Genomic DNA, 15,831 nt, shown 5'->3' on the forward strand with positions numbered 1-15,831 from the left:
CTGGGCGACAGAGTGAGACTCCGTCTCAAAAAAAAAAGTATTATAAATGAGGTGCTACAGAGGAGGGGAATATTTTCCGTCCAGAAAAGAGAGATATGGTGATGGGAAGGGAGCAAGGAAGTCCTCATCTAGGAGTCCAACCCCCCCAGAATGGCAGGTAGACACTCCCTAGTAGGTGTTCAATAAATATTCGTGTCTTGGTCCCTTCACATTCTGACCCCAGTCTAACTTTCCTTCAGCCTACCAAAGCCCTGTGTTCCTCCATAGAATGCCGCTTCGTGCCACTGTGCCTTCTGCATCCCCAGTTCTCTCCTCCTGGAATGGAATGTTCTTGCCAATAATGAGCGAGCGGTGCCATGAAACGGAGCTCGGGAAGGTACACAGCATAACAGTTAAGCGCGCAGGCTATCGAGGCCAGCCTTCGGCCCATCCGTAAAAAGGAGATAATAAGATTTATTTCATAAGGCTGCACCGTGGATTAAATGGACATTCCGGTAAAGCTTTTATTTTAGTCCAGCGCGGAACGAGGGCTCAAGTAATACTCGCAACGTTTGTGCGAGCGTGGCCACCTTCTCCGCCCGTCCCGTCTCCCCGGCGCCGCTCAAGAGCCGCCCCCTGTCCGCCTCAGCGGCGCCCAGGCACCCAGCAGCGTCCGCGCTGCCACGTCGCCTTCGCTCACCCCAGCAACAGCCGGGTTGACCAGACCGGGGCCCTGAGCTGGGTACCCAGGGCACCGGGCTGCGCCCCACACCCTGCCTGCGCCCTCCGATTGGCTCCTGCAGGTGCCCGTCGTCAGAGACCGTTGCTGATTGGCTTAGATGGGGGACGGGGCGGGCCTCTAGGAGTGAAGGAAAGGCGGGGACCCGGATGTGTGTGGTGGCGGCGGCCGAAGAGCTTGTGTGCGGAGCTGAGAGGCCTATGGATGAGGAGGACGCGGCGGCCCCGGTAGGCGGGGATCGGGGGCGGGGTCCCGGAGGCCTCGTATCTCCCCGGAGCCTGAAGCGGAAGGCGGGGGTCCTGGGCGGGGGCTCCGGGGCCAGGGGCGGGGCCCTGCGCTCTGGTCACTGGGCTTCTTCTGTCGGTGCACCCTCGGCCCATTGCAGGGCCTGGGGAGACTGGGCGTAGGCACACGGATGGGCTGGGGCCCGGCTGCTCCCGGGTCTCATCTCAGTGATCAGGCCGTGCCCGGGGAGGAGACAGGGCCCAGTAGGGCCGCCACTCGCCGGTGCCAAGACTGTGGGGTCTGCGCAACCAGCATCTACCTGGGGTTGAGTCCTGGCTGAGTGCCCGGGAGTGGAATCTTAGGGCTGTCTGTCCCACAGGTGCCTACTCTTCTGGGCCACGTGGTGGGTTGTAGCTACTGCATAAGAGTCGTAATTTGCGTATTGGGATCAAATTCAGCCCAGCCAAGGCTTACTAAGCACCTACCGTGTGCAAGGCAATGTCAGGCCTCAAGAAAACCCCTGTCCCAGTGTTTGGGGAATGGGAAGAGAAGAGTACTTCACCTCTTTCTCACTTTTGGCTCCCAGGAAAAATCATTCATTCATTTATATGTAGGGACTGATGGTTGTTTAAGTACCTGGATCATCCCACCCCCATCCATCGGCGCTGCTACCGACTTAGTGGATGTCATTTCTCATGTGAACTGCTGCAACAACGTCTGAATTGTTTGCCCACATCTGTTCTTGATCCTCTTGTGATCAGTTCTCCAACCAGCAGCTGGAATGATCTTTAGGAACTGATTAAGATCGTGGCTTTTTTTTTTTTTTTTTGAGATGGAGTTTCTGTCGCCCAGGCTGGAGTGCAGTGGGACGATCTCGGCTCACTGCAAACTCCACCTCCCAGGTTCAAGCAATTGTCTTGCCTCAGCCTCCTGAGTAGCTGGGATTACAGGTGCGCACCACCACGCCTGGCTAATTTGTTTGTATTTTTAGTAGAGACGGGGTTTCACCATGTTGGTCAGGCTGGTCTTCAACTTCTGACCTTGTGATCCTCCCACTTCGGCCTCCCAAAGTGCTGGGATCACAGACGTGAGCCACCAGGCCCAGGATCATGGCTTTTTTTTTTCTTTTTTTTTTGAGACAGGGTCTTGCTCTGTCAGCCAGGCTGGAGTGTAGTGGCACAATCAGAACTGACTGCAGCCTTGACCTGCCAGACTCAAGCCATCTTCAGTCTCCTTAGTAGCTGGGACTACAGGTGCACGCTGCCACACCTGGCTCATTGTTTTAATTTTTAGTAGAGATGAGGTCTCACTACGTTGCCCAGGCTGGTCTGGAAGTCCTGGCCTCAAGCGATCCTCCTGCCTCAGCCTCCCAAGGTGCTGGGATTGCAGGCATGAGCCATCATACCCAGCCAATCATGGCATTTCCTTGCTTACAACCCTCCAGAAATTTCCATCTTGGAATAAAATCCAAAGTCCTTACCATTTCATTGTCTGTAGGGCCATGATCTGACTCCTGCCTTATTCTCATCTTGTACATTCTCCCTCACATTCCCTATATACCAGCTGTCCATGCCTTTTTCTGTTTCTCTACCATGCCAGCTCTCTTCCATCCAAGGACCTGTGGCTGCCCTTCCTGCCTGGAATATGCCTGGCTTGTCATGCCTAGCTCCTTTTCAACTCAAATGTCACCTCCTCAGAGAGACCGCCTCTGTCCACTCTATCCACTGCCTCCAGATTCTTTATCATATCACCCTGTTCTTTTCTCCACTGCCTGAAATTATGTCTGTTTATTGCCTGTCGTGTCCACCTCCCAGCCTGTGAGAATGGGAATCCTGTCCATCTTGTTCACAGCTCCATCCCTAGCACGGAGAAGAGCACACATAGTAGGAGCTTGGTAAATGTTTGTTGAATGGAAGAAAGAAGATGAGGGTTGTTGAGGTCAATCTGGGCAGCTGGCCTCAAGGCCAGTGCCTTCTCTACCTTCTGGGTCACAGAGGCTGAGGTGCTTTACCTAGGGCCCTGCTTTCTCCTCAATCCCCTTCTCCCCTTGGCAGGTTTGTTCTCATGAACAAGATGGATGACCTCAATCTGCACTACCGGTTTCTGAATTGGCGCCGGCGGATCCGGGAGATTCGAGAGGTCCGAGCTTTCCGATATCAGGAGAGGTTCAAACATATCCTTGTAGATGGAGATACTTTAAGGTGAGTTCAGGAGAATGCTTCCACATTTTCTTCTCTGTTCCAGATCTTAGAGAGGAAAGGGTTTTTTTTTTTTTTTAATTTTTATTTTTTCAGAGAAGGGGACTGTGCACTGCACAGGGAAGGGGGATGCTCTTGACTCCAGAGGCCTTTCTTTTTCTTTTTTTTTTTAAGACAGAGTCTCGCTCTGTCACCCAGGCTACAGTGCAGTGGTGTGATCTCAGCTCACTGCAACCTCCGCCTCCTGGGTTCAAGCGATTCTCCTGCCTCAGCTTCCCAAGTAGCTGGGATTACAGGCGTGCACCACCACATACGGCTGATTTTTTATATTTTTGGTAGAGACAGGGTTTCACCATGTTGGCCAGGCAGGTCTCGAACTCCTGACTTCAAGTGATCCACCCGCCCAGAGGCCTTTCTGAGTGGAGCAGTGTGTGCTGCCTCACCCTGCACTCACCTCTGCCTCTGTCACTGGGTGGCTCTGTCCTCATCCAGCAAGGAGGGGATCCAGCTGGGTAGGGGAAGGGATCACATCAGACACAGGAGGCTGCTGGGGTCTCAGAAGCTTCCTAGGTGCTTTGTTGAGAAGACTCCAGTGGGGTAACTGAGTCTCCTGCCACTGTCTCAGGGATTAGATCTAGTGAAGAGTGGCTGTTTCAGAGACAGTTGATTTCCTGTTTGGGGAAGGGCCATTCTATAGTGTACCCTGTCCACCAACTCCTGTATTTCCAGCCCCTTAGCTTGTGTGTGTTTCCTCCCTCTCTTCTGGCTTGAACCCCTTCCCCGACTCCTTCTGAGCCCATGCTCTCACAGAGTTCCACTGAAGGGGGAAGAAAGTAGTACTGTTTAACTAGAGGCAAGAAAGCTGAGGAGTGGGAACTGAATCACTGTCTTCCAATCGATGAAGGGCTTTGGTAAAGAGGATAGAGACCAGCCATTATTCTCCAGCTCCACTGAGGACAGAGCCAGAGGAAAAGGGCTGAAGCTGCAGCATGAGAGATTGAGGTTACACAGGGTTGTGAGACCTCTCTTAGGCAAGTAAGGGAGGCTCTACATTCTTTTCCTCCTGGAAATGAAGAAACCAGGCTTGCACTGGTCTGGTACGGGTTGGATTCCAGCTGGAGGCTGTGAGAGGAGTAGGGTGAGGTGACCTTAAGTATCTGGTTCTGATGTCTGCCGATGTACTGAAGTGCAGCCTGATGGATTCTCCTGTGTGCTGGCCCTTGCAGGGTAAGGGTGGGAGAAGCTGAGGCCCTCCCCCTACTCTTGGGCTAGGCTGCTAATGGAATTCCCCCCTCATTCCTCCTTCAGTTATCATGGAAACTCTGGTGAAGTTGGCTGCTACGTGGCTTCTCGACCCCTGACCAAGGACAGCAATTATTTTGAGGTGATCAAGGCAGTGGGTGGGCAGAGCAGGGGGTGAGCTTGGGGGTGAGATCATTAAGCCCCAAGAAGCTCCTTTACTAGATGTATGACCTGGGCCTTTTAATTTTCCATCAGGGCTATCCTGTTGGCTGGGAAATAGGTGCAGGATAGCATGGCCCCTCATCTGAGAGATAGGTGCCCTGGAAACCTGTCACCCTGTCCCTTCTGCTCTCCTACCCCTTAGCTAGGTAGACTTTGACCCATATCCCAGACTTGACTCATGTCCCCTAACCCAAACCCACCATACAGGGACGTGAGTCCTATCTTTCTCCAAAGCTTTGGAGTAATTTTCTAAGTGAAATAGGCACCCACTCTCACCAATTCCCCCCTCTGAGTATCTTATCTTTTTTCCTGATTCCCATGTCCTTTTTCTTTTTGAGCCTCAGCGCCCTTTAATCTCTAAGTCCCCTTCCCCCACCCCCAGCAATTCATCCCATTTCCCAGCCCTGCTGACTGTGCCCTGCTTTCTTCTCTCCAGGTGTCTATTGTGGACAGTGGAGTCCGGGGCACCATTGCTGTGGGGCTGGTCCCTCAGTACTACAGCTTGGATCACCAGCCTGGCTGGTTGCCTGACTCTGTAGCCTACCATGCTGATGATGGCAAGTGAGTTGGCTCCTGTGCAACCCGGCCCTTTTCCTATGAATTTGGGAATCTTAGATCTGAAGAACTACCTTGGGCTGGCTTTTCCCATTGGGTGTTTCATAGACTTTTCTGGTCAGGACAGGGAAGTGGCCTGGCAGCACCCTTGAAGGCTTACAGACTAGAGGAGGGTGATGCTCATGCCAGGACGTAAGTGGGTACCATCACAGAATGACCAGGAGCAGCAAGATGAGGATGAGGCCTCTGCTGTCAGTGCTGGGGAGAAGTTGGGAGGCCAGGCTCGGGTCCTGTGTCTGTACTACTCTGTCTGTAGGCTGTACAATGGCCGAGCCAAGGGCCGCCAGTTTGGGTCAAAGTGCAACTCCGGGGACCGGATTGGCTGTGGCATTGAGCCTGTGTCCTTTGATGTGCAGACCGCCCAGATCTTCTTCACCAAAAATGGGAAGCGGGTGAGTGGGAAATCGTGGTGGGATTTACGTGGCTGAAATCTGCCCAAGGATTTGTGGGGAGTGATTAGGAAGAGTCTGCTGGCTGGGGCTTGCCCAGGGACCCTTGCACTGAGTTCCCATCTCCTCCAGTCCAGCCTCAGATTCTCCTGAAGTCTCCTGCGTGTAGGAGAAGATACTTCCCATGGCCAGAGGAAGCTGGGACATTGCCCAGATGACAGGCAGAGAGAGGCAAGTTAGTGGAGCAGAGGATGAGCAGGAATTGTGGGGAACAGAATTGGGTGATTTGGGGGAAGGTTTTGAGCAGATAAAAGAGAGGGGAAGATTATGGCCTGGCCATGTAAGCTGGAGGTCCTCTCTTTGGGTTTTGACTTGAGCACTTTTGGGGATATGTCCTTTCTGTGTCCTGTTTTCCTTTTTTCACATCTCTTTCACTATCCTCTTCGTAGAGAGACTAGGCGTGGTGAGGAGATGGGACAGGAGCCAATAGTAGAGAGAGACACACAGCTCTCTCCCTTCTCTCCAACTCCATCTCCCACATTGGGAAATTGGTTTCTCAGGCCTTGGCCAAGGGGTCCTGCTGCCTTAGCATCTGCGCCTCGGCACTCTCCTGTCCAGCACACGTACTGAAAGTATTTGGCAGCAAGTCAGGAGACTTGTGTTTGTCTTCTAGCTCTGTACATACCTTGCTTAGCCAGGAGTACTTAGCACATTTGGAAACTTTTCTGCACCTCTGGGTTGCTTTTTTTTTTTTTTTTAATCTGTCAGTGTGTGTGATAATTATTGGTTGCATCATCTTATTTTTTTTTTTGAGATGGAGTCTCGCTCTGTCCCCCAGGCTGGAGTGCAGTGGCACCATCTTCGGCTCACTGCAAGCTCCGTCTCCCGGGTTCACGCCATTCTCCTGCCTCAGCCTCCCGAGTAGCTGGGACTACAGGCGCCCGCCACCACGCCCGGCTAATTTTTTGTATTTTTAGTAGAGACGGGGTTTCACTGTGTTAGCCAGGATGGTTTCGATCTCCTGACCTTGTGATCCGCCCACCTCGGCCTCCCAAAGTGCTGGGATTACAGGCGTGAGCCACCGCGCCCGGCTGGTTGCATCATCTTAAAAGTACCCTTGTGAGAATTAGGTGAGCTATGGAAAAGCAGGCCAGGTGGCAGCTCCGTCTTTCCCCCCGCTGCAGGTGGGCTCTACCATCATGCCCATGTCCCCAGATGGACTGTTCCCAGCAGTGGGCATGCACTCCCTGGGTGAGGAGGTGCGGCTGCACCTCAACGCTGAGCTGGGCCGCGAGGACGACAGCGTCATGATGGTGGACAGTTACGAGGATGAATGGGGCCGGCTACATGATGTCAGAGTCTGTGGGACTGTAAGTAGCAGGTGGGAGGGCGGGAGGGCGGGAGGGGCTGGGTCGGAGGAGGCTGGGCAGAACACCTGTGGGCACATGGTCATGTCTGAATTGCTGGGAATGGGGAGTCGGGACAGTGTCCGTGTGGGGTTTGGCAAGATAGCCTAGGCTCTTGACATGAGTCCTTGAGTCCAGATCTGTGTTTTCTTTAGCACATGTTCTCTTTTCTTCACTTCCTCCTCTTCAGGGAACTCAGGTTTGCAGTTTGACCCTGGGAACAAGTAGTTCTGCTTTGCCTTTTTTGGTTCCTTCAGCTTCTGGTGTCTTCTACAGCCCTGCACAACTGCCTTTGAGGGGCTGGGGGTTGATCTGGAGGCAAAATGCCTGGCCCAGGCTTTTCATTCAAAGTGTTGTGGGGCAGGTGTGGTCAGAAGTCCACACATGTGGTGGAAGGTTCTTAGCCATCTTTTTTGAGGAAGTGTCAATGTCAGTTTCTGTTGTCTTATCCCTGCATTTGATAGAGGATTAGAATGGAGGCAGATAAAGATTCAGTGAGCATCCTTACACCTCCAAACTTGCTTCATTTATCTTTTCCTCATACCTGCTTTAGTATGGATTTTAAGCTTCGTTGGGAAGCGTGTGGAGCTTGAGAAAGGGGAATTCTTCCTCCCCGGATTTTAAGTTTTGTTGGAAAATTCATGAACCTTGAGAAAGGGAAATTCTTCCTGTCTGCCTCAATACACTGTGCTGCATTGGGAGTGAATGGACGCCAAGTCCAGGATCTGGCCCTGACCTCTAGTGGGCTGCTCAGCCCTCCCACTTCGAATTGTCCCTCTCCTACCCCCTTGCTCCTGGCCTGGCCTTTTTCTCCACCCTCTGGCCTTTCCACCCCAACCCAGGCTGTTTTCAACTCAGTCTTTGATAACAAAACAGAAGCAGTGGGGGGTGGGAGCGGATTAGGAGCCAGGCCTCCCTCTGGTGGAGTGGAACTCAGGGAAAATGACAGGAAGTGTGCCCTCCTGCTGCTTCTGACACTCTGCACCCCCTTCTGGCATCAGGGTCCCAGGCTGCAGCGACCGAGAGCTAAGAGGCCTCAGATGCCCACTCCGTGACTCTCATATCTTTCCTTTTTCCCCTCAATCTACCATCATTCTGACAACATCTACAGAGTTAAACTTGGGGCTACGCCAGGGCGATGTTCCAGCTCTCATCTCTGACCTCTCCTCAAGAGTTTTTTCTTGGCATCCTTTCTCTGCCTGGACCTGTCCCCACTCTGCTCTCAGCTCCTCCCAGGCAATCTTTTCTAATTGATGCAGAATCCTGTAGACATTTATAAATAGCCTTCCTTCCTCCCCACCCTCCCCCCAACATCTTCAGCCACTTATTTAAGAGTTTTTTTCTTTTTTAGACATAAGCTGTTGAATTGGGCCCTTCTCTCAGACCCTCACCCCAGCTTGGGCCAGGTGGCAGGGTGGGAGCACTACTCCTGGGGCACCCGTTCCTCTGGGGCCAACTTGGACGTGAGCTTCCTGAGGGACATGTGCCTTTTTCCAGTCATGCCAACTTTCCTTTTTTTTTTTTTTTAAGACAGGCTCTCACTCTGTCACCCAGACTGGAGTGCTGGTTCACTTCAGCCTCCAACTCCCAGGCTCAAGGGATGCTCCCACCTTGGCCTCCCAAATTGCTGGGATTAGAGGCATGAGCCACTGCACTGGGCCTCAACAGTTGTTAGATTTGAGTCTTTGGATATAGACAGACCTGGCTCTTTCTTGAGTGGAATTCTTCCCCTGCCTCCTGTGGCCTGTTTCCCCCTCCTAAAGAGTCTACCTCCCCAGAGCTCTGAGGGGTTGAGGAATTGCTGGGGCACTTGCTCAGGGGTGGGAGTATTGCCTCTCGCCTCATCCCTGCCTCCATGCCTCGCAAAGTGAGGTAATGTGGTGGAGGGGAGCTGGGGGCGGTAGGTAACAGCTGGGGGATTAGACTCATTCTGTGTTTGTGCCCTGTTCACAGCTCCTCTGACAACTCCTTAGTGACAGGGGCAACAGCTTTGGTACACACAGGGTGGTGAATGAGGCCCCACCCTCCCAGGGGTCCTCCCCAGACCCAGCCCAGAGGGAGGCCGTGCTGGAGCCTGAGCTGGCCGGTAGAGAGTGTGTACTTGGTTCCTGTTTCAGTTGCTTCTGGGCCCTCAGGGCACTGAGCCCTTCCTTGTTCCTGTCAAGAGGGATTAGGGTCTCTGCTGGCAAGGGGAGGAGGGCGGATACCGGCAGGGGAGAAGAGGCTGGGAAGGTGCTACTGGTAGAGGGAGGGTGTGGAGTGCACGAGACTGTCCACACTCTGGTCTGCAGCCGCCACTCTGTGGCACTGAGTCACGTCTTTGGCTTCTTGGGGCTTTGGTGGTGTGTGTGTATTGGGGGGAGACCCAAAGAAAGGGCTCCGTCTTCCCCCACCAAAAATGCAGAGAAACATTTCTGTTGATTGGACATTGTTTGAGAGGAGACACATAGGGTAGAGTTGTCTGGGGAGTGGCCATCGTCCTGGTTGGCCTAAGGGACCATTGTAGTTGGAAGTAAGGGCTAAGATGAAAGATCATTTCCTTGTTTGTGATCGGCAATTCCAACGTAACCCCATTTACACTGATTTAGGGAGAGGCAGCAATGTGTATTGGTCACTTCATTAAGTCTTCCCACTTGCTTTGGAAATCCAGGTAATCTTATCCCAGTTTACTGTTGAAGAAACCAAGGCTTAAGGACGTGAATGTCATTTGCCTGAGGTTAGCGGCTGTTAAGTAATAGGAGTTAGGATTTGAACCCAGGTCTGTTGGATTCTGAGGTACAGATTGAGGGACCAGCATCAAGATCCTAACAGTTCAGACTCTAAGGGTTAACCTTCACTCCTCCTCTAGGTTCCTAACAGCTATAGACCAAGGAGGCAGAGGAATGTACTCAAGAAAGAATCTGTCAGGAAGGCCAAATATTGCCCCCACTTCCACCCCTCTGAGTTCTCTGGGAAGGCTCAGGAGGGATCGGGGGAACTTTGTCCAGGAGCATGAGAGTGGATCAGGAGGTTTATGATGGCTTTCACTGTGAGGGCTGGGCGGTCCCCTCTGAAGAGGGCACGCTGTACAAGCCTCACCTATACACTGTACAAGTACCTAGTCGTCCAGGACATCAGCATTCTGTCCGAAGTGCTCTGTGGTTGGCAGGTAGAGAGTGGGTTTTAGAGACCCATGTTGGGGTAGTCCGTCCTGGCTTTTAGCGTGAGAAAGCACCTCCACCCTATCCAGAGACAGAAATGCAGCAGCTACCCTCTTCTGAGCTGAGGCAAAGGGAGGGGCTGGCCGGGTATTTCCCAAGGATCAGGGTCTGGATCGGCTGTCTTTTGGCTCTGGAAATGGAGAACACTGTGTTTCCTACACCGAGGCCAGTTGGATAGAATGGGTCAAAGGCAGCTGTGGGGTCCCCCACCCAGTTCTGCAATGCTGGGTGGAGAGGGTGGGCTCGGGGCTGCTCTGCCTGGGTGGAGTCTAAACTAGTTAATGTGGATCAAGCCACACCCCTCCTGGCTTGCCGGGGAGAGAGGCAGAGGAGGAACCCAGGCTGAGCAGAGAATACACCATGAACAGAAGTCAAACAGTGTGGCCTTGGGGATGGGCTTAGGTGGTCTCCCGTGCATGCTGCTTTCCCCCTCATCCATCCCCAGTTATCTTTGGAGAGGAGGGAAGGATGGACTTGAGGTGGCGGGGCTAAGCTCCAGGGCTGAGAAAGGCACCAAGCCCCTCTAGTCCTACTCTCAGAAGGGGTTAGTAGCACCCCGCTCTAAGCACCTGAGCTAAGCAGCCGGCCATCTGAGGCTGGGAGTGGGGATGCGGGAGCAGCCTCTGCTGGAGACACGCACAGGCTTCTGTGCTGGTGCAGGTGGGCATAATTCCTTTCCTGTTCAGGCAGGAATCTGTAAGAGGTGAGAGGCCAGCGTCCCAAAGCTTGCCAGGGAGACGTGGAGGAGGTCCCTAGGCAACATGTTTCCTTCAGGGCTGCAGGGGTGGGAGGGTAGAAGAAAGTCTTGAGGGGCAGTTGGGCTAATTAAAAGGAGATTAAGGAATCCCAGGTGAGGCTGAAGGTGGGGGAAAGAGGGGATGGGGTTGAGTCATCACCCCACTATTACCATGACAACTGACAAATAAATCCTCCCAGATTGGGGGTTGCCGCCCCGTCGTGCCCAGGCAGGACCATTGTGGGACTGAAGAGCCCCAAGAACCCATCAGTCATCTCCCCTATCCTACCTCCACGCCCCTACTCCAACTTGAATGAGCAATGAGGGGCTGGGAACAGCTAAGCCTGCCTCTGTCTTCATTTTGACCTCTCCCCTCCCTCACATGAAATGAGGGAGTAGAGCTGGGCGTTCTGGGTCCCTGGGCTCCCCTCAGCACCTCCCTGACCCAGCTAAGAACAGCTGTGTTCACAGCCAAGTAAAACAAGGACCTTGAGAAATTATGTCAGGCCCATCCCAGGCAGAATTGGCTTCTGAACTCACCCGCTTCCCCTGAATATCTGGGGTTGGCACCTAACTTCTGCATCCTCCCTGTCCCCATTAGGCCCCCTGAGAAAGTCATCAAGTTTCCTCTCAGCTAGTCTTGCTTCTCCTTTCCCCTGTGTTTGGGACCCTGGGTGGACCTTTCCCAGCAGGAAAGGCTGCAGGGTTTTTCAGCGGGCGAGGATGCATCTAGAGCCCCCTGTGCGCCGCTCCCCTAGCTGTGCTGCTTTCCCCGGCCTCCCAGAAAGTGTGTGGGGGAAGAAAGCGTGGGCATTCAGCAAGGGGTGCTCTCCCCTTTGCCTCCCACCCCATCCTGCTCTTCCATGCTGGCCTAGAACTTTGGGGCCACATTGTATCTCTAGGATTCTTTCCCTTTCAGCCAGGAGTTTTTGTCAGACCTGGGAAAGTGGGACCCAGACTGCCTTGGGCCCAGGTTTCCAGGGTGGGTGTCAGCCTGTCCCCTGACCCCCATCTGGCTCTTCCTCCACAGCTGCTGGAGTACTTAGGGAAGGGCAAAAGCATCGTGGATGTGGGGCTGGCCCAGGCCCGGCACCCACTCAGCACCCGCAGCCACTACTTCGAGGTGGAGATCGTGGACCCTGGAGAGAAATGCTACATCGCCCTGGGGCTGGCACGGAAGGTGGGCACAAAGGCTGAGCTTTTTTGCTCATGGAGCTGCTCAGGTCTGGGGCTGTTGGGGCAGCGCCAGGAAGCTCTTAGGAGAAACCAGGGGAGCCCAGGCTTTGGAGGGATGGTGCTAAGCTGAGATGGAACACAGTTGTATGTGTCTGCTGTGTAAGAGTACACACCCCATGTGACCAAGGACCTGAGACAGGTCATGACTGCACCACACACTAAGGCCTGGGGGGTGGGGGTGGGACATGCCATGGCTCTGGCCTTAAAAGCTTAACTAACACTTTCCTCACCCTCCCTGGTTTCCCTGAAGCCCCAGTGCCTGTAGGGTATGAGTGTGCGGGGTTGGCATTCTCTGGGCTGTGGTCTGTCCCAGAGGTTCAGATGCCACTCTCTCCTGTCTTCTTGTTTATGCATGGGACCATAGATTTTCTTTTCTCTTCTTGGTGCAGGACTATCCCAAGAACAGGCACCCTGGCTGGAGCAGAGGGTCTGTGGCTTATCATGCAGGTGAATAGCGGGCTGCCTGGGAAAGGTGGGATGGTGGGAGACGTGGAGGCATAGCGACATCCACTTTCCCCTGTCCTGGCCCCTCACAAAGGGCCTTGCTGTTTGCCCTGCTGCTGGCTGACCTCCCCTTCCCAAATCACTAGTGCTTCCTCCTCATCTGTGTTTTCCTCCCAGCTCTGGAAACCAGGGGAGCAGGACAGGAGAGGGAGATCTGGGCCCAGATGGGACATTCCAGGCCTCTGAGCTGGTCCCCCCTGTGCCCTTCCTGCAGACTCTCATTTTCCTCATTTTCTTTTTTCTTTTGCTGCTTGGTTTCCTTGGCTTTCTTTAGAAGAAAACTGAGCCTAGAGTTCCCCGACCCACCTCCCCCCACCTGCCCTCCCTGGGTGTTCATTCCTTCCCTAGGGCCCCCTCCTCTGACTCCTTTCCTAAGGGTTCCCCCTTACCCTTACCTTGAGCAGATGGATACTATGTCTCTTTATTTTATTTGGTGTCCCCTTCCCATATATCTCGCTCCAATTTTTTTTTTTTTTTTTTGAGATGGAGTCTCACTCTGTCACCTAGACTGGAGTGCAGTGGCATGATCTTGGCTCGCTGCAACCTCTGCCTCCCAAGCTCAAGTGATCCTCCCACCTCAGCCTCCTGAGTAGCTGGGACTACAGACGGGCACCACCACGCCCAGCTAATTTTTGTATTTTTAGTAGAGATGTTTCGCTATGCTGGCCATGCTGGTCTCAAACTCCTGACTTCAGGTGATCCACCCGCCTCGGCCTCCCAAAGTCCTGGGATTCCAGGCGTGAGCCACCGCGCCCGGCCTCTCTCTCCATCTTTGTTTCTGCCCTGACCCTTCCCTTCCTCTGAGGGGTGGGAAGTGTTCAGCTTCATGAGCCGCTCTGGGGGTGTGGTGTCAGCCCTCCTTCCTCAAGTGTGTGTCCTCTCCCCTCCCTCCAACAGACGATGGGAAGATCTTCCATGGCAGTGGCGTGGGGGACCCCTTTGGGCCACGCTGTTACAAAGGGGACATCATGGGCTGTGGAATCATGTTCCCCCGGGACTACATTTTGGACAGTGAGGGTGAGTGGGGTAGGGGTGGCCAGCCAGGCTGCTTGGGGCAAGAGGGTGGAAAGGCACCACAGGAGCTCAGGTTTCCTGGTCTCCTAGGGGACAGTGATGACAGTTGTGACACAGTGATCCTGTCTCCGACTGCCCGGGCCGTCCGGAACGTGCGGAATGTCATGTACCTGCACCAGGAAGGGGAAGAGGAAGAGGAGGAAGAGGAAGAGGAAGAGGATGGGGAAGAGATAGAGCCGGAGCATGAGGGCAGGAAGGTGGTGGTGAGTACGGAGAGTTCGGGGTGGGACCAGGGTTTTTGGGTCTGGGCAAAGGGTGGGTATTAGTGGGGAACAGAACTCACAACCAGGGTGGGAAAGACGGGACGCTCTGGCGTTGCCCAAGGGCTGTTGCGAGCTCCAGGGATTGCTGAGATCGGGAGACGGTCTTGGGAGGCTGTTTTCCGGCCTCAGCACGCCCTCTGGTGGTCACTTCCCATATCACCTTAACTGCCCCTCTCCAGCCCCGCTGGAAGCTGGGGTGATTGGGGTTCAGGCCTGTGGAGCTCCAGCATCCTCAGGGAAGAGGCCACAGCCTGCTTGCTCCATTCTTCTCCCCACCTCCTCCCCAGGTTTTCTTCACTCGGAATGGCAAGATCATTGGGAAGAAGGATGCTGTTGTTCCTTCTGGAGGCTTCTTCCCCACCATTGGAATGCTGAGCTGTGGGGAGAAAGTCAAAGTAGATCTGCACCCCTTGAGTGGCTAGGGCCTCCCCTCCAGACCTGCTCCTTCTCCCTGCTCACCCTCTGCTGGGCCAGGCACCCAGTTCCTGACTTCCCAGAGGCTTCGTTTACCCAGCAGGCCCCTGGAGGTGTGTAGTCACTCTGCCCCCACTGGCTCAGGCCCCTGTCATGCTTCTCTGTGTCCACGTTTCTGACCTGGTGCTGCCACTGTTGTCAGTCCCTGGGCCTGAGTCCCTGGTTGGACAGGAATGGACCCAAAGAATGGTGTTGGTATGTGGGTGGTCCCACTCGCTTTGGTCAGTGGGCTTCTGGGTCCCCCTTTCCCTCACTGGCCCTGTGTGGGTGGAGAGGCGTGAGCACCCTATCTCAGCTGCTATTCGGGCATGATGCTTTGTAGAGGGTAGAGTAGACAGCCCCCTCCCCTACTCACCATGGTATTTCTCCTTGAATTCCTCTTGTTTTCTTTGCTGGTTGTGTGAACCAGCTGCTGCTGTCATACCCCTGGCAGGGCCAGGGGACCTCTCTTTGTTCATCTCTGTCCTTTCACTGGCTGCTGCCCCAGGAAGACTCCTCTAGGCTCTCCATCTTTCCCTTGAGAGCTGGCTCCCCACCCCAACCTGCTCAGGCACCACAGAGGATCTAGGTCTCTGGCTCCCCATACCTGGACCCACATGGGTGGGTGCCTGTTGCATGTTTAAGAGAGAGGGGCTGTGAGGTGACAGGGCACTAGGGCCTTCACTCCTTTCTCCCCTTCCATCCTTTCTTTACCTGTGCCACCCATGTCCCTAGCTCCCGGGTATTGGGGCTGAGGCTCTGGGGCCTGTCTCCCTGCCAGTGTGAGGGCAAGACCCCAGAGCCTTAGCTGAGCAAGCCCAGAGGGGCAGCGTGGCCCCTCCCTCCCCTTTTCCTGCCCCGTCCCATGCCTCAGCTTGCTGCTTGTGCCAGTTGCCTGTTTCGCTTCAGTGTTTGATTCTAGCACTTACATGTGTCCTCCCCACCAAGCCCTCTATCTCCTTCTAATCCTTCAACCCCTGACCCCCTCCCCGTAACAGTGACTTTTCCAGGGAGGAAGAGGCAGCAGGAGCTGTTGGCCTTGGTTTGCACAGAGCGGGTAGGGCTGTAGGGAAAGCGGGTGAGCTGTTGTGCTGCTGGGCCTCCCTTTGGCCCTCGCTTCCCACCCTACGATGTATGAAATGTATGTACAGACCAGAGATGTTTATACAGCCAATAAAGATGGAGTTTCCGTATTTATCAGTATGGCCGGAACCAGGAGCCTTTCTAGTCCACAGGGCTAGGAACAGGACTGCTGGATGGGGGCAGCCGAAGGCAGCTTGCTCGTGGGGAGATGTGGACCAATGTTGGGCCAGGGATGGGAATCATATGTTCCATGGGCCTGGCTATAGG

The 15,831-nt window shown here is 54.2% G+C and overlaps 1 protein-coding gene across 1 annotated transcript; it reads left to right on the top strand.

The window, feature by feature from the left end:
• The first annotated feature begins 385 nt into the window (after positions 1 to 385).
• SPRYD3 (SPRY domain containing 3) lies at positions 386 to 15,684 on the top strand. Its single transcript, XM_016923351.4, has 11 exons — positions 386 to 945; positions 2,998 to 3,144; positions 4,450 to 4,525; positions 5,042 to 5,166; positions 5,477 to 5,612; positions 6,794 to 6,979; positions 11,982 to 12,131; positions 12,577 to 12,634; positions 13,589 to 13,708; positions 13,796 to 13,968; positions 14,316 to 15,684. The coding sequence occupies exons 1-11, from the start codon at positions 923 to 925 to the stop codon at positions 14,448 to 14,450; spliced, it is 1,329 nt and encodes a 442-aa protein (XP_016778840.1). The 5' UTR covers positions 386 to 922; the 3' UTR covers positions 14,451 to 15,684.
• Positions 15,685 to 15,831: the final 147 nt, after the last annotated feature.

This window comes from Pan troglodytes, chromosome 10, assembly GCF_028858775.2.
Source record: "Pan troglodytes isolate AG18354 chromosome 10, NHGRI_mPanTro3-v2.0_pri, whole genome shotgun sequence".
Lineage (NCBI taxonomy): Eukaryota > Metazoa > Chordata > Mammalia > Primates > Hominidae > Pan > Pan troglodytes.